Source organism: Mus caroli, unplaced genomic scaffold (genome assembly GCF_978045245.1).
Source record: "Mus caroli unplaced genomic scaffold, Mus_caroli_1 scaffold_8, whole genome shotgun sequence".
NCBI lineage: Eukaryota > Metazoa > Chordata > Mammalia > Rodentia > Muridae > Mus > Mus caroli.
This window is the reverse complement of record NW_028227263.1, coordinates 67,863,151-67,890,547: the sequence shown is the minus strand read 5'-3', so window position 1 is coordinate 67,890,547 and position 27,397 is coordinate 67,863,151. Positions and strand designations below refer to the sequence as shown.

At 51.0% G+C, this 27,397-nt stretch overlaps 2 protein-coding genes across 6 annotated transcripts; both read left to right on the top strand.

Annotated features, from left to right (window-relative positions):
- Positions 1–5,245: 5,245 nt before the first annotated feature.
- Aen (apoptosis enhancing nuclease) lies at positions 5,246–14,815 on the top strand. 3 transcript variants are annotated; one of them, XM_021167269.3, is made up of 4 exons: positions 5,246–5,342; positions 8,698–9,298; positions 12,273–12,473; positions 13,566–14,815. In XM_021167269.3, the coding sequence occupies exons 2-4, from the start codon at positions 8,762–8,764 to the stop codon at positions 13,836–13,838; spliced, it is 1,011 nt and encodes a 336-aa protein (XP_021022928.1). In that variant the 5' UTR covers positions 5,246–5,342; positions 8,698–8,761; the 3' UTR covers positions 13,839–14,815. The 3 variants fall into 3 exon arrangements, with proteins under 3 accessions (XP_021022928.1, XP_021022929.1, XP_021022927.1); XM_021167270.2 differs by having other exon boundaries at positions 5,257–5,342; positions 8,812–9,298; XM_021167268.2 differs by lacking the exon at positions 5,246–5,342 and adding an exon at positions 7,117–7,266.
- A 5,024-nt stretch (positions 14,816–19,839) lies between these two features.
- On the top strand, positions 19,840–26,839 carry Isg20 (interferon stimulated exonuclease gene 20). Of its 3 annotated transcripts, none has more exons than XM_085841628.1 (4): positions 19,840–19,931; positions 20,775–21,027; positions 22,997–23,197; positions 24,335–24,567. In XM_085841628.1, the coding sequence occupies exons 2-4, from the start codon at positions 20,800–20,802 to the stop codon at positions 24,470–24,472; spliced, it is 567 nt and encodes a 188-aa protein (XP_085697754.1). In that variant the 5' UTR covers positions 19,840–19,931; positions 20,775–20,799; the 3' UTR covers positions 24,473–24,567. The 3 variants fall into 3 exon arrangements, with proteins under 3 accessions (XP_085697754.1, XP_085697753.1, XP_085697755.1); XM_085841627.1 differs by lacking the exon at positions 19,840–19,931 and adding an exon at positions 20,218–20,495 and having other exon boundaries at positions 24,335–24,558; XM_085841629.1 differs by lacking the exons at positions 19,840–19,931; positions 24,335–24,567 and adding exons at positions 20,224–20,495; positions 26,498–26,839.
- The last annotated feature ends 558 nt before the right edge of the window (positions 26,840–27,397 follow it).

Genomic DNA, 27,397 nt, shown 5'->3' with positions numbered 1-27,397 from the left:
GACCAGTCGAAACTGAGGACCACTGATTTAAAGGTTGGTTTGATGCGTAAAAAAGATGAGCCTTAGAACAGAACAAGCAGCGGCAAGAATAAAATTCTCCAGATGGAATTACCCTGGTCATGCATCAATGGTCCATGATTTAAAAAAAAAAAAAAAAGGTGTGATGCTAACCTGGGTTGCACATTCTCAGGGGCTGGGAGAAGTATAAGGTATCTCAAATATGTGTAGGTTCAAAGTCCAGCCAGCGTTGAGTTTGGAGTGCTGCTGGAAGGAGCAGTGGTGTGAGTAAGGCGATTAAATGATTTACACATGGTCCCTTCAGTCTAACTCTGTCCTGGTTCTGGACCACTGCTAAACATCTTGTTAGCCTGTGGACATACTGATGGGCTGGGTGTGTGGCTCAGTGGTAGAGTGCTTGCTTAGTACGTGCTATGGCCCTGCGTTCTATTCCCAGCAGCACACGCAAAGTTGCTAGGCCCCACCTCATTTGTTTGTTTGGTTGGTTTGGTTTGGTTTTACAGTGAGCCCAATCAGGTAATGCCTATGGCCCCTGGCATATAAAGAACCATTCCTCTGGATGCTGAGCAGATTAACATCCCCTGTTAGATCTGCACTCAGTCCAGCATCGGTGGCGCCCCCACAACACCCCCCACTTTGTCTCAGAATAGCTCCACATGGAGGTAGGACAGCACATTGTGCAGTCATTTGCCAAAGCAAAACATCCAAGTCTCCTGTCCCGAATGCTTCCTCTCCCCCTCCCTCTCCCTCCTCCTCCCCTCCTCCTTCCCCCTCCCCCTCTCCCCTTCCCCCTCCCCTCTCCCTCTCCCCTCTTGCTGTGTAGCTAATGGTAAACTTGAGCTTCTGATCCCCCTGCCTCCACCTCCCATGTGCTGTGACAGCAGCAGTCCAGAAGCAGGACCAAGTTCAAGATCTGCTCTGACGGTCTGAGGGACTAAACCACTTAATGACTTTACTCACACAGCCCCTCCCAACAGCAATCCAAACTCACCTGGTTTAGGTGGTGTTGGGGATCAAATCGTGCTTCCTGATTGAAAAGATGGAGAGGAAGGGGTTCCCAGAGGTGGGGTTCAATCAGGGTCCCAGCTCACCAAGTTTCTGTTAGGGAAAACTCTGACCCCTCAGGAAGGACAGATGTTCTTACTCCAGGGTTGGGAGGGTGAGCCCAGTGGCTCCCCTTACAATGTGGGCATGATCTCTGCTGTCCAGCCATCCAAGCGCCAGCTGTCATGAGTACCTGGGACCTCCTTTTTGTTGTCGATTGCTAATATTTCTGTCATAAGTCCAAGTAGTCACAAAAGATATTCCAGAAATGTTGATGTCTTAAATGTGTCTTTTAGGCCAGTGAGATGGCTCAGCTGGTAAATGTGCTTGCGACCGTTCTTGAAGAGCCTGAATTGAACACACACACACACATACACACACACACACCAAAGTGTGCATGCAGGACACCATGAGTTCCACCCTCTGCACTGGGAATGGTGGCACATGCCTATAACTTTAACTTTTGGAAAATGGTGATAAGAAGTTCGAGGTCATCATTGGCTGCATAGCAAGTTGGAGGCCAACCTGGGCAACATGAGACTCTTATAGATACAGTTGAGTGAGATGGCTCAGGAGGTCAAGGTGCTTGCTGCCACGGCTGACAGCATGAGTTGGATCCCCAGAACCCATGTGGATGAGGGAGCAAAGCACCTTCCATAAGTTGTCCTCTGACTCCCACCCCCCTGTATGGCATGTGCACACCTGCACACGTACACGATAAATGGATCCAAAACCAAAAGGCCCCAAACATTCCCAAATCAACAGAGCCCAACTGCCAGGTGAACGTAACCAAATCTCCACAGTATAGCCATTCTGGTGTCAGCTTTTCTCACTATTTCCTACTTTGTTTTAGAGACAGGTCACTTGTGACCCAGGTGCCTCCAACTTGCTGTGTAGCCCAGGATGACTTTGTACCTCTCATCTCCCAAGGGTTGGGGCTACAGGCATGTGTGCCAGCCACTACTACCCAGTGTGGCATCTTTTCTTCTTCTCTTTTGACAGTGGCTCCCTACATAGCTCTGGCTGGGTACCATGCCCACCACATTGTCTGTCACTTTTTAAAAGCACACGAGAAGACTCTTTGAATAGCCTCTGTTGCTCTTTACCTTCCCACAGGGCTCTATAAAAACTACACAGGTTAAGAACTTCTCCCACTATTTTGAGTTCTGGAAATGGCTTTCTATAAAAAAAATCGTTCTTTCCCATACAATGAGCTAAAACTCATGGATTTCCCACTCTGGCCTCTGACCAAAAAAAAAAAAAGATCTGTTCACATTCACATTCTCTGATGCCTTGGCAATCCACTCCCTTGTCCCATAGATCAACTGGAACAAATAGCTTGTTAATTAAAATTTGGTTTCCTGCACCTCTCTAAGGTCTTGGAATTTTGGCCCATCCTCAACTTGAGAAACCTAGATTTCTTCCAAACAGCCTTCCTGGGTTGATTCAAGAAGGAAAAACACCCTCTGGTCTGTTGGCTTACAGGGCCCAGGGCCATGGGCACCCATACTTACATACTGTTCATGCAATGCTGGTTTACTCCTTTCTGGGGGGGGAGGGGGAAGGCGTATCTATGAGGGCTTATGTGAAAGAAAGGGATAGCAAGGGAAATGGGCTGACGAGAGAGGGTAAAGACGGGATGGAGTAAGAGCTAAGTACAGGTATGAACACATCAATGAAGCCCACTGTTTTGCACAAATGATATGCATTAATTTAGCTTTCCTTTACATTTTTATTTTCCATTCTGTCTTTTCGGTTGAGAGCCTAGCCTTTGAGAGCTAAGCAGAGCCATCTTTCCAGCCCTAACTTTATTTTTTTTAACGTATTTTAATTCTCTGAGAATTAAACATATAAACATTCAGTGCATTTTAAACATATTCATTCCCATCCGTCCTAGATCTACTGCCCACCCTCTCCCTTCCAACCTTGGGTTCTTTTACAACTCGCTGATTCCAGTTGGTGCTGCCTGGGTTTGCATGGATGTGGATCTAGCTACCCACCGCAGCACGATCATCCTATCTACAGCTGCATCCTGTTGATCCATCCAGGAAAGCCTGGTTCTCCTTCCCCCAGCAGCCATCAACTGTCGGTAGCCAGGGATGGGGAGGGCTTGTGAGCCACTCCAGGCTCCAGGCTCATGACACAGTGACTGTGTTGATCCTGCACAGGCAGCCCCAGCGGCTATGAAGTCAAGAGTCCTGACTTGTCTATGAGACATGGACATGACCCCAGTCTTCCTCCTCCTCCTCCTCCTCCTCTGGCTCTTACAGTCTTTCTGCTCAGACTTCCAAGATGGTCGTGGGCCTTGGAGAGAAGGGCTGGGCTATAGATGTCTCCTCCATGGCTGGACACCCCACAGACGCTCACTTGCAGCTTGAACAGTTGTGAGTGTCTGTGTTAGGGGCTACCCACTGCACAAAGAAACTTCTCTAATGAGGTCTGGGGCTGCACCACTTGAATGTATGAGTATATGGATTTTAAGGGCAGATTGACGCTGTCAGTTTAGCAAAATAGTAGATTTGCTTCTGGGGCCCATGAGCTCCTCCAGCTTTCCCTTTTTAAGATTTATTTATTTATTATATGTAAGTACACTGTAGCTGTCTTCAGACACTCCAGAAGAGGGCGCCAGATCTCGTTACGGATGGTTGTGAGCCACCATGTGGTTGCTGGGATTTGAACTCTGGACCTTTGGATGAGCAGTCGGGTGCTCTTACCCTCTGAGCCATCTCACCAGCCCCCAGCTTTCCCTTTTTGTTTTTTTGTTTTTTCGAGACAGGGTTTCTCTGTGTAGCCCTGGCTGTCCTGGCACTCACTTTGTAGACCAGGCTGGACTCGAACTCAGAAATCCGCCTGCCTCCGCCTCCCGAGTGCTGGGATTAAAGGCGTGCACCACCACACCCGGCTCAGCTTTCCCTTTTTAAACTTACTTTTAAAAATCTGTTTTGTGTGTAAGTGTGTGTGTGCACGCATGGAGGAGCAGGGGCTGAGCACACATATGCAGGCTAAAGGACAACTTCCGGGAGCTTTCTTTCTTTCTAGACAGGGTTTTTCTGTGTAGCCCTGGCTGTCCTGGAACTCACTCTGTAGACCAGGCTGGCCTCGAACTCAGAAATCCCTGCCTCCCAAGTGCTGGGATTAAAGACGTTCGCCACCACCGCCGGGCTCAGGGAGTTTCTTGTAGATTGGGGTATCTCGTTTCTGCCTACTCTAGCTGGCCAGAGAGCTCCAGTTAGTTTTTCTGTCTCCATATATCATCTAACTGTAGGAGTTACTGGGATCACAGATAAATACCACTGCATCTGGCTCGCCTGCCCTCCCTCCCTCTTCCTCTCCCTCTGTCTCTCCCTCTCCCCCTCTCCCCCTCTCTCCTCTGTGTAGTTTTGGCTATCTTGGAACTTGCTCTGTACACCAGGCTGTCCTGGAACTCGGAGATCTACCTGTCTCTGCCTCCCGAGTGCTGGGATCAAAGGTGTGTGCAACCACGCCCAGAGCTGCCTAGGCTAAGAAGGTTCAGGGATCAAATTCAGATTGTCAGGATTACAGAGAGAGCAAGCACCTTTTTTACTGCTGGGCAACTCTCCCATTCCTTAAAAAAAAAAAAAATCACAAAGGATTACTTAAGATGGGTGTGGTGGCAAAACGTGTGATCCCAGCACTAGGGTGTCAGAGGCAAGAGGGTCATTCACAGCTACACAGAAAATGCGAGGACATTATGTGAACTTGACACTAGAAAAAAGGAAGAAAATGAGGACAGCCTGAGATCCTGTCTCAAAAAACAAAACAAACAATAAACAAACAAAAAACCCAAATGAAATAAATATTGAAAAAGCAGTGCAGAAGAAGCAAACCTGATTTTTTTCCCCCCAAGTTTAACGAATACTGTATTATTTCACGGACTTCTCACAACCCCAAGCCTGGAGGGGCTGCAGTTCCCGGAGGCAGATCGGGGTGTGCTCTTTGAGGCTTTAAGACTTTGAAGGTTGCCGTTCACTAGGCGTCGGGTCAGAAACCGGACGTTCCATTCGGTTTTTTACTAACCTCCTAAACGCTGCCCTATCCCGGCGCAGGCCACGCCCTCATCCTTCGGTAGCCCCACCCCTTCTAGTTGGCACGCCTACTGAGGAGGAGCAGGATCAACCAATCAGAAGAGTCCTTAGGCGGGCGCTACGCCCCAGAGAACCAATAGACAGGCAGCCGAAGCCGGGCTTGTCCGAGCAAGGAGCTTCCACAGCCGGCAAGGGTTCCACGTGAAAGCTGGGAAAGTGCGGCCCGGTCTTCAGGTGAGCTAGGGAACGGCCACAGGGAGTCCTGGGTCGCCCGTTTCTGTCGCCAGCCGCCTGTGGCTCTCGGGACGGGGTGGTTTGCAACTAGGCCGGGGCGCGGCCTCACGTGGTCCTGGCCGGACTCGGGTCCGGTGGGCCTCAGGGGACGGCGCGGACGTTGAGCGTCCTCTGGACGCCTCAGCTGGAGAGCGCGGACTGTCCTCGTACTTTTGTTTTGTTTTGTTTAAATTGGTCTGGTAAGCTTTTGGGCAGCATCGGGGACCTTATTGCGCCACCCTTTCACAAACTGGGATGATTATCGCAATCCTGACTTGAGGGTGGGATCTCGGGACCTATCCCCAAACTTTGCCTTCTACCTAGGACGGTTGATGGTTAAGGAACAGTGACTTCCTGATGCCATCTGGTTATTTTGTGCTAGAACAGGGTCTCGACAGAGGGCCCACTGACCGAGACCTGGCCATGGCAGGTTGGGGCCCTTATGACAGTGACGTTTCTGGCTTTGTAGTTTCTTTGGGAGCCTTCTCATCTGGAATCCTCTTGGGTCAGGGACCCTCACCTGAAGGCCACGTGCCTACCATACAGACCAGAGTTAAGATATGGAATATTTGCACGTGGCCATGTTGAAAGGACTGTGTCCTCTTCTCTCCAGCTAAGCTGAGCTCCATTCAGGGCTGCAAGCTGTGGACGTTCCCTTGGTAATTGTTGGTTCTGACATGTTCACAGGGTGAGGGGACTATAGGAAATGGCTGCTTTTTATCTCTTAACACAAATACAAAAGTACAGAGACCTTTTCTCAAGGGGACCTGATTTTAGCTTCTTTCAGACCTTGCCAGCAGGGACAGGAAAATCTATAATCAGCAGGGTTAGCACAGGGCTTCTTAGCCAGATTTTCTCCCTTTGAGGTGTGGTTTGTGGAAATGAGGTTGCTGACAACCTGTTTTTAAAAGAGGGGGTGCTATTTGGAGAGTGAACGAGCAAGCTGAGAGTCAGCATGGGTCACTGGGCCTCCCCCTGGCTAAATGGACCTTTACTCACACACATGCTGGCATCAGCAAACACGGGACTGGTCTTTCCTCCTATCTTACTGCTACTTATCCCTGTGTCTTGATTAGGGGTTTACTGCTGTGAACAGACACCATGACCAAGGCAACTGTTATAAGGACAACATTTAATTGGGGCTGGCTTACAGGTTCAGAGGTTCAGCCCATTATCATGGTGGGAGCATGGCAGCATCCAGGTAGGCATGGTGCAGAAGGAGCTGAGAGTTCTATATCTTCATCCAAAGGCAGACAGAAGACTGGTTTCCAGGCAGCTAGGATGAGAGTCTTAAAGCCCACGCCCACAGTGACACTCCTCTAACAAGGCTACACCTCCTAATAGTGCCACTCCCTGGGCCAAGCATATACAAGCTTTCACACCTGTGATAGCTCGGGCCCCTAGTCTGAGCTCATCCTCTGATGAGGTAGCTGTGATGGCCCCTGCAGTCTTCCAGTGACTCCGTATCCTTCTCCATTCCATTCCACCTGTCTCCACGCCCTCTGTTTCCTAGCTGTTTACCAGCACCAAGCTCTTTGCCGTCTCTCCCTGGCTCTTTGCTCTGTGCCTGTCAGGTTTCTCTTCTCTGAACACTTCCCACCCTGGGCTGCCTGGCCCATCCATCCAAAATCCTGCAGCATCTCCTCTGGCCAGGCTCTCCTTAATTCAGTGTATCTTTCTGGTGACTGCCCCTTCCTGTCAGTCCTATTGATCTGTGGTTAGGAGGACCTTGAGCTCTGCAGTGTCCTCCAGGCATGTCGCTGTGAGGCCCAGCCTGGGCTTCTGAAGCAAGTCTGCCATGAGAGAGGGACAGCAGACACAGTGGGGCTCTGCAGCTCGCTCACCTGAGGGAGCTCTGAGGAAGAATGCCTGTTGTCTGTGGAGGGTAAAATCCAGTGTATTGGGGTACACATGGTGGATTCCTTTGCTCTCCTCATAGGCAGTTAAAGTCCTAGGTCAGTGCTGCTGGGTCCAAATTTTACCGGCCCACCTGGGTGCCTTGGCCTCCCTCACTTGACCAACAGACATGAGGCTAAAACACCAGTATAGGGTAAGGGTGACTTGTGGAAGGCCCTCTAAAGTCAGTGGCAGAAGGTGAGGTGATAATAAGGAAGAAGCAGTCTCCCCAGCTATGACCCACCGGGTACTTTCTACGGGGACCTCATGTTGCTGCTGGCCCTTCTGCCTCAGCATCAGGCTAGTTTTGTCAGGCCTGCGTCCCTCCTGGTATTTCCACTGTTCTCCCCTGTAGGGTTACTGTACCCCATTTACTCAGAAGTGACTTTTGGGAGTCGTCTTGGTCTGCTTTTCCTCCTTGGGTGTCTAGCCGGCCCTCAGCACACCATCTACTGCGTTTCTATGTCTGTGGTCAAACCGAGCTTCTCAGCCCACGATCCATCTTGGTGATTGTCCAGCACCTGGCACAGTTGGGACCCCAGAGAACCTCTGTCAGATTGGGAAGATGTAGGGGTTCCCGAAGAGCACTCAGTGATATAGAGCTGGGTCTGAAGGCATTGGGGGGGGGGGGTTGGGAACAGCAGTGAGTCCAGATGGAGGCAGCTCTGGCTCAAGGATAGCTGGCCGTCTGATGTAGGAAATCATCTTTGCTGGAGGAAAGAGGCAGAGAGCTATTGAACATTGCTGTATGGGGTGGAGGGTAGGAGGAGACAGACAGACAGACATGGGAGCACAACAATTTATAAAGATCCCGGTTCCTCCTCCTGCAGATTTTGGTTTGGGGACTTTTGGTGTGGGGTGTTCAGCTGGCCTGTGTTTCTGTAGCCTTTGCTGCCCTGTGTCCATACTTCTCACACCACTGAGAGGAGCGTGAGGTTCAGAGCATGGACTCTGTATCAGCCGTCGTCCCAAACTACTCAGCTTGTGGGCCTCATTTCTGTACAATAAGGGTGATAATCCTCTGTGGTGCCCGTGGGAGGTGGGATATTCCATGTGACGCTTGCTGGGGGGACTTGCAGGGGCAGGGGTGGCACATGCAGGGTTAGAGTGCAGTTCTTTTGTTGTTGTTGTCTCGAGATTGATTTTATTTATATGAGTACATTGATGCTGTCTTCAGACACACCAGAAGAGGGCATCAGATCCCATTACAGATGGTTGTGAGCCACCGTGTGGTTGCTGGGAATTGAACTCAGGACCTGTGGAAGAGCAGTCAGTGCTCTTACCCGCTGAGCCATCTCTCCAGCCCTTGAGTGCAGTTCTTGGTAAAGGTGTGTGAGTTTCAGTCAGGTGCTTGGGGATGAGGGGCAGGCTGCCTTGGCAGCCTCCTCCCAGCCCGTCTTCCCATGTGCTCTCTCTCCAGCACACTGCCCCATTGGCAGACAGCCTCCAGAGCTTCTCTTACCCCCACCTGTGAGCTGGCTGACATGGTGGCAGGGGAAGTCCCCGAGTCTACTCAGTGTCCATCTCTCACCAGCCTGAATACCAAGGATGTGGTTCGGAAAAGACACAAGAGGAGAAGCCGGCAGCACCAGCGATTCATGGCCCGCAAGGCCTTGCTTCAGGAGCAGGAGCTGTTGAGCACAGAACCAGGGCCAGGTCTCTGCCTTCTGCCCTCACCATCACAGATGCCAGCAGTCACAGAGGCTTCGGACAGCAGGAGGCAACGTCCCAAGGCCAGGTCCGGCAGCAATGGCCTGTGCAGCAAAAAGTCTGTCCCCAGAGAAGCTCCCAGACCTGGGCCCATCAAGTGTGTGGCCATTGACTGTGAGATGGTGGGTACAGGCCCCCAAGGGCGGGTGAGCGAGCTAGCCCGCTGCTCTGTGGTGAGCTACAGTGGTGACGTTCTCTATGACAAATACATCCGGCCTGAAATGCCCATTGTGGACTATCGCACCCGCTGGAGTGGCATCACCCGCCAGCACATGCACAAGGCTATCCCCTTTCAGGTGGCCCAGAAGGAGGTAAGGACCCTGGGTCTTATGTGGCCAGAGTGACAGGCTGGGGAGAAAAGCCCTGGTTCAAGGCACCACTTTTTGTCTGGGAAGTGAGGGGCCTCGAGAAGTCCCTTTCCGTCTCCAGACATGCAGTTCCTTTCCCAGAGACTGGACTAACATAAACCCCAGGGGCTTGCCAGGCTGATGGGCAAGGGACTGCTTGCAGAAAGGTTATATGACAGGTAAGGGCACGATAACTTATAGAATGTTCAGAATCTACAAACTTTGCCTACAGTCTTGTCCCATCCCCTTATGGCTCTTCAGTGCTTGGGGAAATGACTAGTAGTTGGGATTCCCCTATGTATTAGGAATCTGCAAAGGCATTTGGCTGTAGAAACAGCGAAAGCCTTATAAATTTACTAGAATCTTGCCCCAGGGTCTTCCATGAAGACTCTGTTCCCCTAGATCTCTAGGGCTCTACCATGCGTGTCTAAAAATCATGGTTAAGCAAGCTTGTCCTATAAATAGGCCCCAAGGTTGATTAATCACCTGTTGGGTAATATCAACAGAACCATGCCTGGTGCTGGGAAGGGAAACTCATAAAGGCTTGCAGTCCCTGTCTTCAGGACTCTGCCCCTGGTCATCTGTACAATGACTCCTGTCCCTCCACACCTGTTCTGTGCCACAGGGCTTTTTATAACGACATGGTCTTTAGGCACAAGACTCGAAAGACTTGGTGCTGCCACAGAAACAGAGAGAGACCTAATGAAGACTGGTACTCCAGTTTTGCCTGTGGTTAGGAAATGCAATGGGTAGGGAGTAACCAGAGCCACGATTAGGAAAGGCCTGAGATGGCTTGTGGAAGGAAGGGCAGGAGGACGTCACTGCGGCTGTGTGAAGTGGGGCACTGAGTCTGACACTGTATTAGACTGGTATGGCTCAGTGCCCAGGCAGACAAACCAATTGCTGGCAGATGGTGGAGGTGTGTAGTGCTGTGTGCTCCTGGTTCTGTTCAGCCGGCAGTAGTTTTCTTCATTCATGTAGCATTTATTCAGGTGTAAAATTTGGCAGAAACAAAGGTAAAATTCACATTCTGAGGTTGTGTCCTATCACAGTTGTATTGGAACAAATTCGCTTTCTCAAAACAAACATTAGAACAGAACCACTTTTTTTTTTTTTTTTTGTGGGGGGTGGGGGTGTTTCGAGACAGGGTTTCTCTGTGTAGCTCTGGCTGTCCTGGAACTCACTTTGTAGACCAGGCTGGCCTCGAACTCAGAAATCCGTCTGCCTCTGCCTCCCAAGTGCTTGGATTAAAGGTGTGTGCCACCACGCCCGGCAGAACTACTTTTTAATGTCTCTGGGTTATTGGGATCAGGAAGGTTTGGGAAATTCTGATAAACCTCATCTTGTGATCTCTGTCATAGTGTGCTGGCTAGTCATTTAGGAAGCAGGAACCAAAGTTAAGAAAGTGTCCCCACCAGACTGGCGTGTTAACAAGCCTTGGATGAGTTTTCTAGATGTGGGAGCGCCCAGATTACTGTGGGCAGTGCTACCCCTGGGCTTGTGGTCCTGGGTGCTCTAAGAAAGCAGGCTGGGCAAGCCAGGAGGCAGCACTCTTCCAGGGCCTCCACATCAGCTCCTATCTCCAGTTTCCTGCCCTATTTGAGTGTCTTCCCTGAATTCCCTCAGTAATGGAGCTGAAAGATGAAATAAACCCTTTCCCCACTTGCGGTCCTGGTGTTTTTACCACAGCAGTGGAAACCCTAACTAAGACACATAGCATAGGCCCAAAGCATTGCTTTGGAAAGACCTGATCATGAGTAGAAGCAGTAGGAAGGAAAGCCTGCGGCGAGCCCTCCAATTCTGATCCCTCCTGTTGATGGATATGTTTGTGGTTGGTGGTGATCCCTGGGCGGGGTCGGTTTCTTTCTGCTCACTTAGGCTACTGTGGAGTAGGTTTGATCTCTTCCCCTCTTGGTGGCAGGTGGGGTGTGAGACAGGGTGATCCTATCACAAGTCTGCGTGCATCTTATTCAGGCTACAAAAACTGGGTTCCATGGGTCTAGGTAGGCATCAGAAGGCCAGGCGTTAGCAGGCCCTCAGCCCTGTTTCCCAGTGTGAGGAAGGTGCTGGACAGGGAGGAGCAGGATGTGCCCAGACAGAGCTGCAGAGCAGGTCTAAGGGAAGGGAGGAGGAGCCAGTGCACACAGGAGCAAGGAACCGTTCCCTTTACTACCAACCAGGGCTTCTCCTTAACTCTTAACAACATCGCCGGGCACGGTTCTGTTGGCTTCCTTCAGCATGTTTTTATTGATCAGAAAACAAGTTGGTTGGGAGGCTGAGGTAGGAGGATTGACTTAAGTTCTAACCTGGATTACAGAGGGAGCCTTGTCTCAAAAGAACCATCCCAACAAACAAGCAAATCTGTAAATGCTGTGCCCTGACTGAGCACCGCTGGTCAAGTCAAACAGAGCTTACAGTGCAGGAAGGGAGGATAGAGCATCCCAAGAGCTAAATGTGTAAAGTGTGAAAGCTAAATCCATACTTAGAAAGTACAGATGGCTTGAAAGAAGGACCAGGGCTCCTAGGTGGATGAGGATCATGGGAGTCTTCCAGGGAGGGCTGATGAGCTGAGACCTGGGTGGTAGTGCAACTGAGAAGATCTTGCAGCTGAGAAAGTGTCTGTGCCAGTGCTAAGCTGATTGGACCTCTCAACTTGAAGACCTGGTTGGCATGCATGCTTGCATACATACATGTATACATAACATACATACATCTTTGACCCTCACAGTTGTTCCTTGGAATGGCGCAGATAGTACTCCTTTTGCAGCTGCTAAGAAGAGTTTGTATTCAAATTTGGGGCGTCATGGTCGCCTAGACTCTCCCCTCCCTTTCCCACTACCACCTCCCACTGGGGGTGGGTCCATGCACCAATAGTAAGGGAACTCAGGTGTGTTCCTGTCTGACATGGGGTCTTCCCACCTCCCCTCTTCACTCACAGATCCTTAAGCTGTTGAAGGGCAAGGTGGTGGTGGGGCACGCACTGCACAATGACTTCCAGGCCCTGAAGTACGTCCACCCTCGGAGCCAGACCCGGGATACCACTTATGTCCCAAATCTGCTCAGTCAGCCCAGCTCCCTTATCCGAACTCGGGTCTCTCTTAAGGACCTGGCCTTGAACCTGCTACACAAGAAGATCCAGGTATGTGGTCTGGAACCTCTTGGGAGGGAGGGGCTCATTGGATTTGCATAATTGCTGAGGTGTGGATAGCACTGTGGCCTGCTGCTTGCATACAGGCAGTATGGGCATAGCTATCTCATGTCATTCTGTGTGAGTTCCCCAGTGAAAGTCAAGTTCTTCCAGGCTATCTCTTTAGGTCTTTGCCCACCTCGCTCCTGCCCAGATCCTATCCCCATAGGATGGATTCCGACTCACTAGCTCTGGAGGCTCAGGTCAAGGGGCCTTTGACTCTTGCTCTACGCTGTTTTGGTATCCATATTCTAACCTCTGGAGCGGGGATTTTACTTTTTTGGTTTTATTTTGTTTTGTTTTGTTTTTCAAGACAGGGTTTCTCTGTGTAGCCCTGGCTGTCCTGGAGCTCACTCTGTAGACCAGACTGGACTCTACCCCAGAGGTCTTCCTGCCTCTGCCTCCTGAGTTTTGGGATTGAAGGTATGTGCCACCACAGCCCAGCTTCTGGAATTGGCTTTTTAAAATATGTGTGTTTGGCCTGCACATATGTCTGTGCATCACATGCATGACTCGTTCTTGGAGATCAAAAGAAGGCATCGGATCCTCTGGGACTAGGTTACAGACAGTTTGTGAGCTACCATGTAGGTACTGGGAACTGAGCCTGGGTCCTGGGGAAGAGCAGCCAGTGCTCTTAACCACGGTGCGTTCTCTCCAACCCAACACTAAGGAAGGATTATTTTTGCTTCATGGTTTTGTAGGGTCTGGGTGCTTAGACAGACCATCATGGTGGTAGAAGCATGTGGAGCTATAACCCCACAGTGAAAATGGGGCAGACAAAAGAACAGACAGTATATTCCCAAGGATCTTCCCTGGCAACGTGTTTCCTTAGGCAGAGTCCCTCCTCAGTTGAGTAACTTTCAAGATAGCACTGGGAGCTGGGGAACAAGCCCACAGCACACAGACCTTTGGAGTATATGTATCTAAATCACAACAGCCTCCATTCAGAGATAAGTGCTCCTGACCCTTGGAGGCTGGCTTTGCTTCAGGGGTGATAGTCAGGCCCATTTCACTATGTAGTGATGTTTTTGCTCCTGTCCACAGGTCGGTCACCAGGGCCACTCATCTGTGGAAGATGCCATGACAGCCATGGAGCTGTACCAGCTGGTGGAGGTGCAGTGGGAGCAGCAAGTGGCCAGCTCCGCCCAGGCCCCTGCTGAGGACAGGGGGCCCGACAGCAGCACTGACGTGGAGCAGTACATGGACGACCAGTACTGGCCCGAGGACCTGACCCAGAGCACCGGGGGCGAGACAAGTGGGGGCCCAGATACACAGGAGGGAGAGGAAGGGCAGGGAGCCAGGAGTGCTCCTCCCTAGTCACGGGGTAGGATCGGAGTTCTAAGGCAGTGTTTCTCAAAACCCGAGGGTCAGGACTCCTTTATGGGTTTAACGCTTTTCACAGGGGTCGCCTAAGACCATCGGAAGACACAGCTGTGTACATTATGATTCATAACTAGCAAAACTAGAGTTATGAAGTAGCCACAGAAATAATTTTATTTTGGGGGGGTCTCCACAATATGAGGAACTGTAATAAAGGGTCACAGCATTAGGAAGGTGGAAAGCCACTGGTCTGGGATAACTTAAGGGCACTGGTAGGCAAAGGCTCAGGTCACACCATCCTCTGACAGTCTCATCACTCCTGACACTTAACATGGAGACACTAGACAAGCCTGTGGCTTTCCCATTGAGCCTGTTTTCCCAGTGTAAAGTGGGAAGAGTGGCAGAGCCTACCTCATGGGGTGTCTTAGCACTTTGAGTGTATCCTAGTGATAAACAGGATGGGCTCTGTTCATGCCTGGTTTCTGAGCAGCTATTGCTCAGGCAGGACTCTTGGCTTTTCCATCAGATGAGGTGGGGGCCAGGGCAAGGGTATTGCAGGGGAGTTCAGAGGTCTTGCTGCCAGCTTCTATCTCCACATCAGCCTCCTGACACTGCATTTGGAAAAGTGACAACATCCCCAGATGGTCAGAAATGAAGGGATGCTACTGAGAGCACACTTCCCACTGTCCACTGATTACAGAAAGTGTTAGTCATGGATTGTTTGATTTCTGGCTCCTCCCTGCCAGGGAAAGAGGGGGCTGGCCAAATCATCACCACCACTTCTGGCCTGGCACCAGGGGTGAGCTCTTGTTTCCTTAAAAAGCAGCCACTTGTGCCAGCCTTGATACTGGGCAGTAGCATTTGTGGATTGAAGGGTGAAAGAACTATAAGCTGGGAGAGGCTTACTGGGAGAAGTCAGCTTGCTTGTAGTACCAGACCATCTGCACCGGAATAAAGTGCATCTGGAAAAGTGAGTGAACTGGTCCTTTCTGGATGCTCAAGCTGGGCTGAAGGTGTGTGAGGCCAGGGAAGGCCCAGGGCTCTGAGCCTTGCTGGATGCTGGTCTTGAGATGCATTTCAAGATGGTACACGTTCGCTCTACAGCAGTTTCTGACTTCAGTTGGAGTTGGCTATTACACAGCACACTGTTTGATTTGGTCTCTCCCCAAAGCTAGGCTTTCACATCAGAAAGTGTTTGTTTTTTGCCATTGAAACAGAATCTCATGATAGAGTCCAGCTGCTGTAACTCCTTATGGAACTCAGGCGGTCCTCCTGCCTTAGCCCACTCAGGGCTGACATTGTGAGCATATACTGTCTTTCCTGTAAGACTGCCCGTTAGGACTAAGTCCTTTGTGTGTGTATAATGTTAGTCACACGTTGGGTCACTTCCTCTCTTGCTATCGTGAATAAGATAGCCATATATATGGTATGCAGATATGTTACCCTGCTTTCAAGTCATTTACGGGGGTGGGGGCGGGGTGGTGGTGGTGGTTGTTGGGCCAGGGAGTGTGGTGTCATCTGGAAAAGGAGACTGACAGGATCTGAGGGTAAAGCTGGTGTTTCCTAACTAAAAGGCTAGACCTATATTTGCATAGCAGCTTGATCACAGATAATGTAGAAAGCAGACTTAATGATTCCAAGAGGTTTTTAACCCATTTTAGCCCTGTTTTTCAACATCCAGAATGAAAGAGGTAATCAACTTTATTACAGTATTTTTCTTTGACACAAAAGCAGTAAAAGCCCAGCAAGCATTAAGTCCCTATTGTTTTCTGAGGTTCGGCAACCCCGCCCGCCTGGTGTCCCTTTACATTTCCTCCTGCAAGCTGTCAGCCTTTGTGGTCAGAAGTGTCAGACACAGAGTCCTGAGAAACAAACTCATAAGAGCAAGTTTAACTCCTCAAGGGGCAGGATGCAGTGTTTGTACCTGGTAGCATAGTAAGCAGGGGGCTTATCGCACCCCTCTGTGCCTCAGCCTTACAATATAGGCCTGTTCCCCTGCGCTCCCCCAAGGGAGAGTCCTGCTGTCTTACCCTTCTTTCATTCTACCGAGCCATCTTAATCCCTTCCATGTGTGCTCCTCCTGTATATGGCAGAGGGGATCGAGCCAGTTCTTAACAGTTTGCTCCTCATGGGGCTTTCCAGATCTTGCTGTTCACCCTGTAAGTCACGTACGCAGAGAATCAACTGTAGGAGCTGTTTTGTACTTAGGACTGAATGCTTGCCCTTAACTGCCAAGGCCTCAGACTCTGGGTCTGGGCACGTTTCTCTGGATTGTGTTCTCAGATGGTAAGTGCCTGAGTTCATGGAGCCATCTTTCTTGGTGCAAACAAGGGCACAGAGGAGATTCTTTGTAGGAGTGGGCAGTTATCGTGCTATATGGTTCCACTGTGGTACAGAGTTGTTCCAAAGAATGCATTTGTTTAGAGACTGCCATGTATACATTCACATCCTCTGCCAAACTGCAAACAGCCTTCCCCAAAGGAAGACGCGAAAGGAAACTCCATAACACACAGCGAGGGTCATCAAGGATGAAGCAGGATGCTGGAGAACTGTGACCCGAAATGTCCATGGATGCCAGAACTTTGTCAAGCAGCAGTGTCACCACACCAAGGAACTGTCACTTTCCCACAGTAACTGAGTTTCCATTCTCATCAACAGTTCACAAGGATTTCAGTTTTAGAGGAAGGGTCATACCATTTGACCTAGGTTGTCTTGGAATTTGTGGTCATCCTCCTGCCTTGGCCTCCCTTTAAGACCGTTGAGCTTGTAGGGCAGGTTGCCTCTAGGGAGAAGTGCCTCTGATGTGGTTAATTGTTTAAGGCTGTTTTGTATTCTATAACAAAATACCTGAAGGAGGTGCTTGATGAAGACTTAGATAAATCACAGCCATGGCGATTGGAAAGCAAGGTGCTGGTCTGCAGGGCTTTGCTGAGGGCCCCCTATAGTGGATGATGTGAAAACAAACACATGTGCAAAAGACCACATGGCGAGGCAGGAGGTGGGAGAGGGTTGGACAGTGAACCACTCTTAAGCCATTTGCACAGTGCTAAATACAGTTAATGTTCACAAAAGCCTAAAACTATAGTGCATGATCGGGCTCAGTGGGGATTAGAAAAAGCCATCCAGTAGCTGCCTCCTGTGAGCTACAGGTATGATGGGTGAGCAGCTGATGGGATGTGTCCTTGGAAGGCTGACAAGTTGGCCCAGAGTGACTCTTGCTGTTTGATGCTGTCAGGGGAAGCTGGAAACGAGCCCCACTACCTGGGGTCGGGGCTTCCCCCTTCAGGGCTGTTAATACCCAGTACCTGGATCCAGCAGAAAACACTATTCTTGGACAAACGTTCAGCATAATTCAGGTAGGGTTCTGGGAGCTGAGCCCAGCTCTGAGGAACCACAAGAGGACAAATGGAAGTCACAAACTATGACTGCTTTATAAATTAAGAGGGCAGGAGGTGCGCTTACACAGAGAGGCCTGGAGGGGGAGCTGCCAAGCAGATGATGCAGGTGTAGTCTCCTGGCCTTCGGACAAAATCGCCTCTTATCTCTGGATCAGCGGTGCCTGTTTACAGTTATGCTCGTTGACTATTGATAGCCCCTCCCAGGGGGAGTCTGAGATTTCAGCTGCTACCTCAGCCATTTGTATGCAGTTCTGCCCTTCTTGCGTGGGATCTGGGCTCAGGCAATGGTAATGTATATAAGTAGGGGAAGCTTGCTGCCAAGCTAAGCAGCTACAGGGATGCCACCACCATCCACACTAGATGAAGACTTACCAGTGTGTGTGTTTGATGTCCTTCCGGGCTTCTATAAGTAGCCTCTCACGCAGGCTCCATAAGTAAGACCAATAAATTCATTGGTCCCCAAGTTGTAATCTGATGGAATTGTTTTTTGGCTTGTTGAACTTTTTTGTAAAAAGGTAAACTTTTTTTTTTTTTTTTAATTTTTCTCCCAGAAAAGCAACTTTTCAAACGGGGCAGCAAATGCCAAACCCTGAGACATGAACATGTGGGAAGGTGCCCTCATAGTGCTCTAGAGTGGGAACCTAACTGGTTCCTCTAGCCTGATGGTTCTCAGCCTGTGGGTTGTGACCCCTTTGGGGGTCAAATGAGCCTTTCACAGGGGTCACAATTCATAGCAGATGCAAAATTAGAGTTACAAAGTAGCAACAAAAAATAATTTTATGGTGTGTGTGTGTGGGGAGGGGGGAGTCACCACAACATGAGGAAGTGCATTAAATGGTTGTAGCATTAGGACAGTTGAGAACCACTAGAGGGTAGTCACTGGTCCTGGCCCAGGGGAGATGGATGGTTAACATGGTCTGAAGGAGGCATCTGAGACCTATGGGCCTGGGAAGAATCACCAAACACAGGCCCAGAGCAAGGCCAGAGCTTGGGTATAAACCAGAAGAAGCCATAGTTCAAGGAGGGTGTGAAAGAGACTGGAAGGGACAGATGACAACTGCCTCTGAGTCCAGATTAGTCTGGAACTTGCTGTGTGACTAAGGATGTCTTGAAACTCCTGATTTTCCTGTGGCCATCAGCTGGTGTGTCAGGATTACATGCTAAACCACTATATCTGGTTAGTGCGGCACTGGACATCGAGTGTGGGGCTTCTTGCATGCTAGACAAGCTGAACTACACCCTTGGAAGTTCTTATCCAAGTCTTTGTGATGTCTCACTGGGCCGAGAACTGTTACTCTCTATAGATCTGGGCATATATAGACTATGTTGGATAGTGGACCGTGTCACCACACAGAAAATCTGGTAAGGTGGAGAAGAATCAGGAACCCCAGCAATTCTCGAATTTGAGGCATTTAAATCTACTCCTGACTCCAGTGGAGTGGACCATGGCACTCCATTGAGAGGACTGTGACAATCAGTCACTTAGGGACAACAGCTGAGGTCCTTCCACAAGCCGATGAGGCATTCCTAACATCCTCCGTGAATAAACAGTTTGGACAAGCAAGGACAGTTTCCTTCATCAAGGACCGCCCCAGGGGGCAAGCCTTTGTCCTACAAAGCAGTGCTCAAGTCCCGAAGCAGGTCTGAAGCTAAGCTGGATTCCCTGTTTTTAGCCCCACCCCACCCTCATCCCTTCAACTCTTGGGGTTCCCATGCTCAGGAGTTTGAGAACCACAGTGAAAATGGACTGGGGCCCCTGTCCTAGGTTTCATGTCCTCTCCCCTGAGCGGTATGTCCCACAAGCCCCACACCCCAGCGGAGAGAAAGGAACGTAGCCTAGCGCCTCTGTGTTTTACCTCCCCCGAGTGGCAAAGCGAATGCAGATCTATATATATTCTTCCTTTGGCCTCTCACTCTGGTGTGTTCTGCAAGTGCTCCCCTCTTAGAAAGCTGAGTCTGTTTCTGATCCGTGCATACCTCAGTTTGTTTATTAGAATACTGAACGTTCCCTGCATGTTAGGAATAAGCAACAGGGGCTCCGTGATTCAGGGGAGGAGTTTTCTTGTCGCTATGAGAGACCAGCCAGGGGCATCCAGAAGAGTCCAGAGCAGAGAGGAAAAGCAGCAGACTGCCTGCCCATGGGCAGGACCATCTCTCAGGAGCAGAGAAAATAGGAGTGGGGAGCTAGAGAAGAGAATAGTAAGAGAGGCAGAGGGTAGGGTGGGGATATTGCTGGTTTTAAAGAAAACGGGGCAGGGCTGAGGTGGAAGGGCCTGGGAGCTAGCAGAGCAGAGGAGTCAGGGAGGTGAGAGGGGTCAGAAGGCTAGTGCAGAACAGGTACATGTGAATATGTCTCGAAGGAGTCTAGAGGCTAGCATGGGCTGCCATGTGGAACCTCAGAACTGTTCTGACAGGTTTCTGAGCAACGCTTCGTGAGAACTTTGAGCTATACACAAGAAATCCTATAGTCCAGCTTGAGCTGAGGGCCAGACAGTCATTTTGGACAAAGACAGTGGGCCTGCCCTTTAGTTCAGGGGGTTGGGGAGGGTTCTCGGAATTTTCCCTTTTGGACCTAATAATAGGTATCACTCTAAGGATTCTAAGTTCCAGCCCAGGAGACGAGAACCCAGGAGGAAGAACAGCCTGGCTTGAGGCCCTCTTAAGGTCTGCTGCTGTTTGTCAACTCTCTCAGGTAGAGTCTCTGCCCAATGAGGCACCAAACTGGTACCAAGGACTAGACCCTCCTCCTCCCCCAGCCTTTTGCTGCCCTTCCCAGTTAATGGTACCAGTGTCTCAAGAACTGCTTGCTCTGTCCTCAGAAAACCTCCCAGGGTAGTACACTGACAGCAGGTCTCAGAAGTTGTGGGACATTCCCCAGGCTCCAATCCCGGAGATGTTTATTCTCTGGGTGGAGGGTGAAAAAAGCAAAGAAAGATGTTGCAATCCACTCCGTCCACGTCAGACGTCAGACACGTCATCTGAAAGGGAGGAGTAGGGCAGGGCCAGAGGAGGGACAGCCTGACGCGGCCACCAGCCCTGACTCAACCTGCCAGCCCCCTTACCTGCCAGCCTTGAGGAGATGGAACAGCCCAGCCTACAAGGCCTGCCCCCACTCCTCAACTTCCCTTGATAATGAACCAGAAACTGAAACTAAAACAGGCAGGCTCCAGTTAGAGATGAGTCACTTCCCAAAGTGACTGAAGTAGCTGAGAAGTGGAAACAGAGAGGCAGAAGAGAACCCAGGGCACTGAGACAGGTGAGAGCAGGTACCAACCACATAGCTGCCCAAACTGAGAGGCAATGGGAGGGGGCTTTGTAGTGGGACAGCCAGACAGGACCAGCAAGCTCTGGGACCTATAGCACACAGAAGCTGAAGGCTGGCAAGAGGCCAGCTTCTGTTGCCAGGTGGCACTGGAGATAATGGGCAGGGCTCAGGGTGTAGTTTGACAGGGTGGTGGCCCAGGATGCCTGGAGGGCTGTTGGTTCTTGACTGACAGCCTGGCTCTCCCCCACCTCCCACCTCCCCATCCTCCAGGGCTTTCTGAGGGTTGCCAAGGAGCATGGCAGGCATCCCAGAGGTGGTGGCCATGGACTGTGAGATGGTGGGGCTTGGGCCTCAAAGGGTGAGCGGCCTCGCCCGCTGCAGCATTGTGAACATCCATGGCGCAGTCCTGTATGACAAGTACATCCGGCCCGAGGGAGAGATCACGGACTACAGAACCCAAGTCAGTGGGGTCACGCCTCAGCACATGGTGAGGGCCACGCCATTTGGTGAAGCCAGGCCAGAGGTAAGTGAAGAAGGAGCAGGAGTCAAGTCAGCAGAGACTGCAGGCACATTTGTCCTTCCTCCTCAGCTCCTTCCTAGGGTCTGTGGTCTGTGACTCTTCCATGAGGAATTCCTCACATACTTGAGGGAGGGAAGGACTCTGGGTCTCCCTATCACAGCCCTCAACTAAGTTAGTCTCTCCACCAACAGAGAACCTTAGGCTCCCATCTGCAGCTGTTTTAGGGGCATCTTTCCGGTCCAACTTTCCGGTCTTATGATGGGGACATTGAGTCCCACCTGATGTTCCCTCTCTTCTACATCACACTGCTCTGGTGAGCCTGCAAAATGAGGCTCTGAGGCTGAGCTGGCTCTGACTCAGAGGCCAGAGGCTCCTGGGCTGAAGGAGACTGTGTTCCCAGACTACGTGCTTGGGCCACTGAGGCCCGAGGTTCTTACCCTTTAGCCCTGTGTCCATGTCTTCCAGACATGTAGGATACGGGGCTGAGCACTCTAAGGGCTGCCCATCCTCCCACTGGGCCACCAGATAGATCAGGCTTGCTCATCAGCTGTGTGACAAGCAGCCAGGCTCTGCTACTGCCCCCTGGGTGGAAATCCCAGTACCCTGATGGTGCTTAGCAACCCCCCCCCCAGATTGCCCAAACACTAATAGCAGTTGTCACACTTGTGCATCTGCGCTCTGGAAGGGATAGGTAGAGGGGCAGTGTGTCAGGGCCAGTGGGCAGGAGCTATGTGTAAGTTTATTTGCCTGCAGTATAGGATTTTCTAGGCTTATTTCTGTGTATGACTTTCCTTCAGGGCTTCCCCAGCCTCGGGAGTTCCATTCCCCATCATTTGTTTGCTTGCTGTTAAGATAGGGTCCCATATCGCTCAGGCTGGCTTTGATCCTCCTGCCTCTATCTGCCCCAAATTCTGGGGTTTACAAGCATGTGTCATGGTACCGGTTTATATGGGCTAGACTCTAGGTCCTCCAATGCTAGGACAAGCACTCTGCCAGTTGATCCACACTCCAGCCTTAGTTATTAATCTTTAAAGAGGACTATGAAAGAATTTGCAAATATTTAAAATGGTCAGAGACACTTTGGGCAAAGTCATTGGCTCCTGTGTGTTTCCGTTGTTCTCTTTTGTAGAATCCTGGTGAGTCTGGCCTCCTTCCTAACGGAGCTAGTTTTTGTAGCCACTGAACAGACCCACCAACTTAATATGTTAAGACAATGTGGACTTATTATCTTACTGTTCTTCATTTCAGAAGTCCAACCTGGGCCTAATGGGACTAACGGAGTCTGCAAGGCTGGCTCCTAAAGCTCCTTACCAGCTTCTGGGGGTGCTGGAGCCCCTTGGCCTTAGTCCTTCTTCCATATTCAGAATGACCAAAAGCCCACAACTTCCCCTCATGAAGTACCCCTAGTCTTCAAAAATAAGGGCCCTGTGCTAATGGGGATCTGTTCTGGAGCCCTCTCGTCCTCTTTGTCCAGTGTTAGGGATTGGATCTTATAACTTTCCCGCTGGGCTACAATCCCAGTGGAAAATTCCCCCTCTTTAAATATTACCATCTGGCTAACACTTTAAGTTCCACATGCACCTTAGCCCTACCCACACCCTCATCCCTGATCCAGGGATGTAGTCACAGATTCTCCTCAGAGGGTTCTGGATATAACGTTTGGGAGGTCATTACTTGCCCTGCCACAGCGGAGTTGCCAAGGAGATTAAAGGACATAGGCTATGTGCTGTTTATCCTTGTAGGCCCCATCCCATGAGCCATGGGAGCAGGCCAGGGTAGGGAGCCTCACACACTAAGACTGCTTTGAGAAGGGCTTTGGACCTTGCTTCCCTCCAGTAAGGGAGGAAGACTTGCCCAAGGCCAATTAGCGACCCCAGGAGTGGCCAGCTAGCTTCATGACTGGGGAAGGGGAGGTACCCCACCTGGAGCACCCAGGGTGGACATGTGTGAGGCCACCTGTCTTTCTGGACAGATCCTGCAGCTTCTGAAAGGCAAGCTGGTGGTGGGCCATGACCTGAAGCACGACTTCAATGCCCTGAAGGAGGATATGAGCAAGTACACCATCTATGACACGTCCACAGACAGGCTGCTGTGGCATGAGGCCAAGCTGCAGTACTACAGCCGCGTGTCCCTGAGGCTGCTGTGTAAGCGCCTGCTACACAAGAACATCCAGGTGAGGAGCCTCCGGGCCCCATGACCCTTCTTGTCTCTCTCTTCTCCCTCCTCCCTCTCGTTCTCCCTCTTCCCACTCAGATGAGGAGTGACCTGCTCTTCCTCTTTCTCCTTCCTCTCCTACTCCTCCAAGCAAGGAGTCCTCCTCCTTTCTTCCTTAGTCCTCTCTCTTCTTCCTTGCTTCTAAAAGTGAGGATCTTCCTTTCCCTCCTCCCCACACTCCCACTCCTCCCAAGGGCAGATCAGTCCCACCTTCCTAAGCTGGCTCCAGGTAAGGAGCCTCTGCAGCCTGCTGGCTCTAGGCCTCATCCATCCTCCAGGACACCACACCAACACGTGAGGATCCCCAGTGCAGACGTGTGACCCCCAAGACTCTTCCCTTCACTCCCGAGAGACTGGACGCTTGTATGTGTGATGTGTCTTTGCCTGCAGGAGACCAGAGCCTGGGAAAGGAATTCAGAAAGCCTCTTTGTGAGGTGCACCAGGAGCACCCGTAGGGAAGGAAAAGGAGAGAGCCCTGGTTTAGACTCCTTGGTTTAAACCCTGGGCATCATGAGACTGATGCCATGGCAGCTGCCCTCCTCACAGGGAAGTGGCAGAAAGCTGGCCACCTCCCATGGCTATAGTGACCTGACAGCTGGGCGTTCCTGCCCTGGATCAATCAGTGCTGTTCCTGGGTGCCACCTCCTTGGCATGTGGCATGGGACTCACCCTCACCCAAGAAAGAAGAGCCTTGGGTGGGGGACAAACACTACACAAGGGCCCTCCTGGTCAACAAGTTTCTTTTGTTTTGGCTTTGGTTTTCAAGACAAGGGTTCTTTATGTAGCCCTGGCTATCCTGGAACTCTCTCTGTAGATCAGGCTGGCCTCGAACTCACAGAGATCTGCCTGTCTCTGCCTCCTGAGGCTGGGATTTAAAGGTGTATGCCAGCACTGCTCAGCTGTTTTTGTTTTTGTTGTGTTTCGTTTTTTAATTTTTTTTTTTTCAGCACTGGGGGAATCAGACCCAGAGCTTTGAACTTAACACGTGGAGCAAGTACCCTACTGTGAACTACGTCCCTAGTCAGCCTTTGTTCTCTTACAGTAGGCTCTGGCTACGTGGCTTTATGATGGTAAATTCATAATCCTTCTCCCTCAGCCTTCTGAATACTGGTATCGCAGCTGTTATGACTCTGTGTCAGACACTGGAGGTGAGCACGCCTTACCCCTGTCTAGGAAGAGCTCTTGGTTCCCAGGGGCAGGCCACCAGCATTGTCCAATAGAAGGTAGGAGGTAGTGGGAGTTATGACTCAGTTGGCAGAGTGCTTTCCTAGCATGCGCAAAGCCCCATGTTCAGTCTCCAGCACCACATAAACCAAGCATGGCCTGTGCCTGAGTTCTAGCACTTGGGAGGTAGAACAGGAAGATCAGAAGTTTCCGGTTACCCTCAGCCACAGAGGCTAACCTTAAAATATGGGTGTGGGGCATAGTATCCCTGGGATGGGGAAAATGGTGGTCTACAGGATAGGAGAGTAAATCCCAGCACCATTTACAGGACCAAAGTCACAGAGGTCTAGAGAGAGAAAGGAGAGGGCCGGAGAGGGTCCAAGAGGGTCCATGAGCCAGGGCCTGGACTGTGGGGCTAACTTGGCTGGGTGAATGGCTAGTGGCATGGAGCCCTATCCCGTATTTGTAGAGATTGTGTTGGAAGCAGGGGTGGGCCTGAACCTGGCTGGTCTGCAGTCTCCTGACCTAGGATAAAGGTCCTGGCTCTCCTTGTAACCTGGGGGCATGCGGTGACCTGGTGTGCCTGGTGACGCGGGAGCCCTACAAGGATATCTGTGTACCTGTCCCTCCCTACTACCCTCTGTAGCTCTCAGCTCAGGCCTTGTCCTGGGAAACCTTGAGCCTGGTCTGCAGGCCTCTTAGGCTCTGTTCCTCATCTGTGTTAGTTCTCCGGTTCACTCTCCTCACTAGCTCCCCCCTCACTGATGTCCTCAGAACCTGTCCTCCAGCTCCTGCCTGAGGAGAGCAGCCTCAATGAGAGCTGGCCCAGGCTTGTCACAGTCAGGTGCTGATGCTGCCCTTCAAGGGCATGAGCACCACAGCGAGGCAAGGGAAAGGCCCTCTGTACTCAGCCCTTGGGCATGCTGGGAACTAGTGTACTTCTCGTGCCTTTGGAGCAGGTGTACCCAGATCATTTTACAGAAGAGGAAACAGGCACAGATAGGCTGGAGACTTGCCTGAGGCCCCAGGAGGGGTCTAAAACTGGGACCAAGGCCAGAACTACCCTCTTCTCAAGGCTGACACCTCCCACCCCACACAGAAGATGCTCCAGCCACCTGTAGCTTCCACCTCAGATAGCAAAGCAGTAGGCTTCAGAAACCTGTCCTTAGTTCCCTTGCCTGGCAAGTGAGGGTTGGTGACCGGGAAAGTCTTTGGAGCCACCTTGGGAAGTAGGAGACACCACAGCCACCTGCTTATTGACACCATAGGATAGGATGCTGCAGCCTGCCTGAGCTGGGCCTCCCTGCAGGTGTTCCTAGCCCCTGGTCTGGAGGGTGGTGGGAAAGGAGCCCTTGGGAGGAAAGGCAGGCCACCTTAGCAGACGGACATCAGAGAAACAGGCCTACTGATCCCTCTGCAGCCAGATGCAGGCCAGACTGCAACAGCCAGGCCTGGAAAGCACAGGGGGGTGAAAGATGCTGCCGGAGTTGGCGTGGCTCGTGGATATAAGCCCTCACTCCATAACATTTGCAGTGTTTGAGCCTGTGTCACCACTACTAAAATTGAGGATGATCAGATGTAGCTCTTGGAGTTTAGGAAGGTTCCATGGGTCAAATGATTATTAGCACAGCAGTGGCATGTGGCAGGTGGCAGTCATTTCTTCCTGAATGGAAAGTATACAGAACCCAGTTCCACCGCGTGCTCTGCTCCCTCTTCAAAGAGCTTCTGTTTTAGCGCCTCGCCCTTCTCATGTTTCCCAGGTCCTGCCTGGCAGCCTCTTGGGGGTTGGAGGATGCATCTTGCCAGGCACTGACATCCTTCATCTTCTGCTCTATGTCGGAATGGTCAGGATTGCTGGTCTCCGCTTGCTGATACCCTTTTCCAACTCTGAGCTGCTTCGCTTGCCCACTGCTCCCAGAGAGCCTTGCTTCTGCTCGCTCGCACGCTGTTATTTCTGCCCTGTCCAGCTCTAGTCACCTGCTGACACCCCTCCCAAACCCGAGTCAGGGACCTCAGGGACACGCGGACAGACTGAGCGGCCGGCTCCAGGACTGGGGAGGCAGCCCCTTAGCTCCTGCTCTCCCTGTGTCTGCAGAACAACTGGCGGGGCCACTGCTCTGTGGAAGATGCCAGGGCCACAATGGAGCTCTACAAAATCTCTCAGCGACTCAGAGCCCAGCGAGGGCTGCCTTGCCCTGGGACGTCAGACTGAACTTCATCCTCATCCAGGGTCAGAAGCTGTCACTCCTGAAGGATCATAGTTCTCCATGAATGAGACCTGTTTCTAACAACCACTGCCACCACCACCACAATGTGTAAAACCAAGAACTCTCCCCCATTACAGCAACTCTCTTGCTTTGAGGCAACAACAACAACAGAACAAAAAAAAAAAAAACTTTAGTAATAAATGGCTTTGATTTTGTCTAACTACCCACCACCAGGACCTCTTGTCTTTTGCCCAGGAAATGGGCAGGTGCCTCTTCCTCCACCCCTTTGTCCCTCACTCCACCTTCATTTCTTCCTTTCTCCCTGTTCTCTTTCCCTCCCCTCCCCAGGTTTATTTCGTACACAGTGAAGAGGGCACCGGGAGGATGTGCTTTTCCTGACTCTTCTTGAGCCCAGGCCTACCTCAAACTCATGACTGTGCTGACTCGGCCTCCTAGTGCTGGCATGACAGGTGTGGAGCACCACAGCCAGTGTAGGTGCAGAGACATTTGCTGATGTCGTCCTACTTCTGGAGACTGAACCTAGGGCTTCATGGATGCTAGGCAAGAGCTCTGCCATTGAGCCACATCCCCAGCCCTCTCCCCCTCCCTCCCCCACATTTTGCCATGAATTTTTTTTTTAAATTTAAACTTTATTTTAAAAGTTGCAAAAAATAATAACACACCCAAATTAACCATATTCAAAGATCCACTCAGTGGATGTGTGTACAATTGGAGTAGCCACTTAGAACAAAAGCTGTTTATCTTTACTTTAGATTTTATACGTCTGT

Bases quoted from the DNA above. Each gene is read 5' to 3' on its own strand.
- Aen (XM_021167268.2), top strand. From the start codon at position 7,247: ATGCCTGTTGTCTGTGGAGG. The intron at 7,267-8,697 runs GTAAAATCCAGT...CTCTCTCTCCAG, and splicing joins ATGCCTGTTGTCTGTGGAGG to CACACTGCCCCATTGGCAGA. The intron at 9,299-12,272 runs GTAAGGACCCTG...CTTCACTCACAG, and splicing joins TTCAGGTGGCCCAGAAGGAG to ATCCTTAAGCTGTTGAAGGG.
- Isg20 (XM_085841628.1), top strand. From the start codon at position 20,800: ATGGCAGGCATCCCAGAGGTGGTGGCCATGGACTGTGAGATGGTGGGG. The intron at 21,028-22,996 runs GTAAGTGAAGAA...CTTTCTGGACAG, and splicing joins TTGGTGAAGCCAGGCCAGAG to ATCCTGCAGCTTCTGAAAGG. The intron at 23,198-24,334 runs GTGAGGAGCCTC...CTTCTCCCTCAG, and splicing joins TGCTACACAAGAACATCCAG to CCTTCTGAATACTGGTATCG.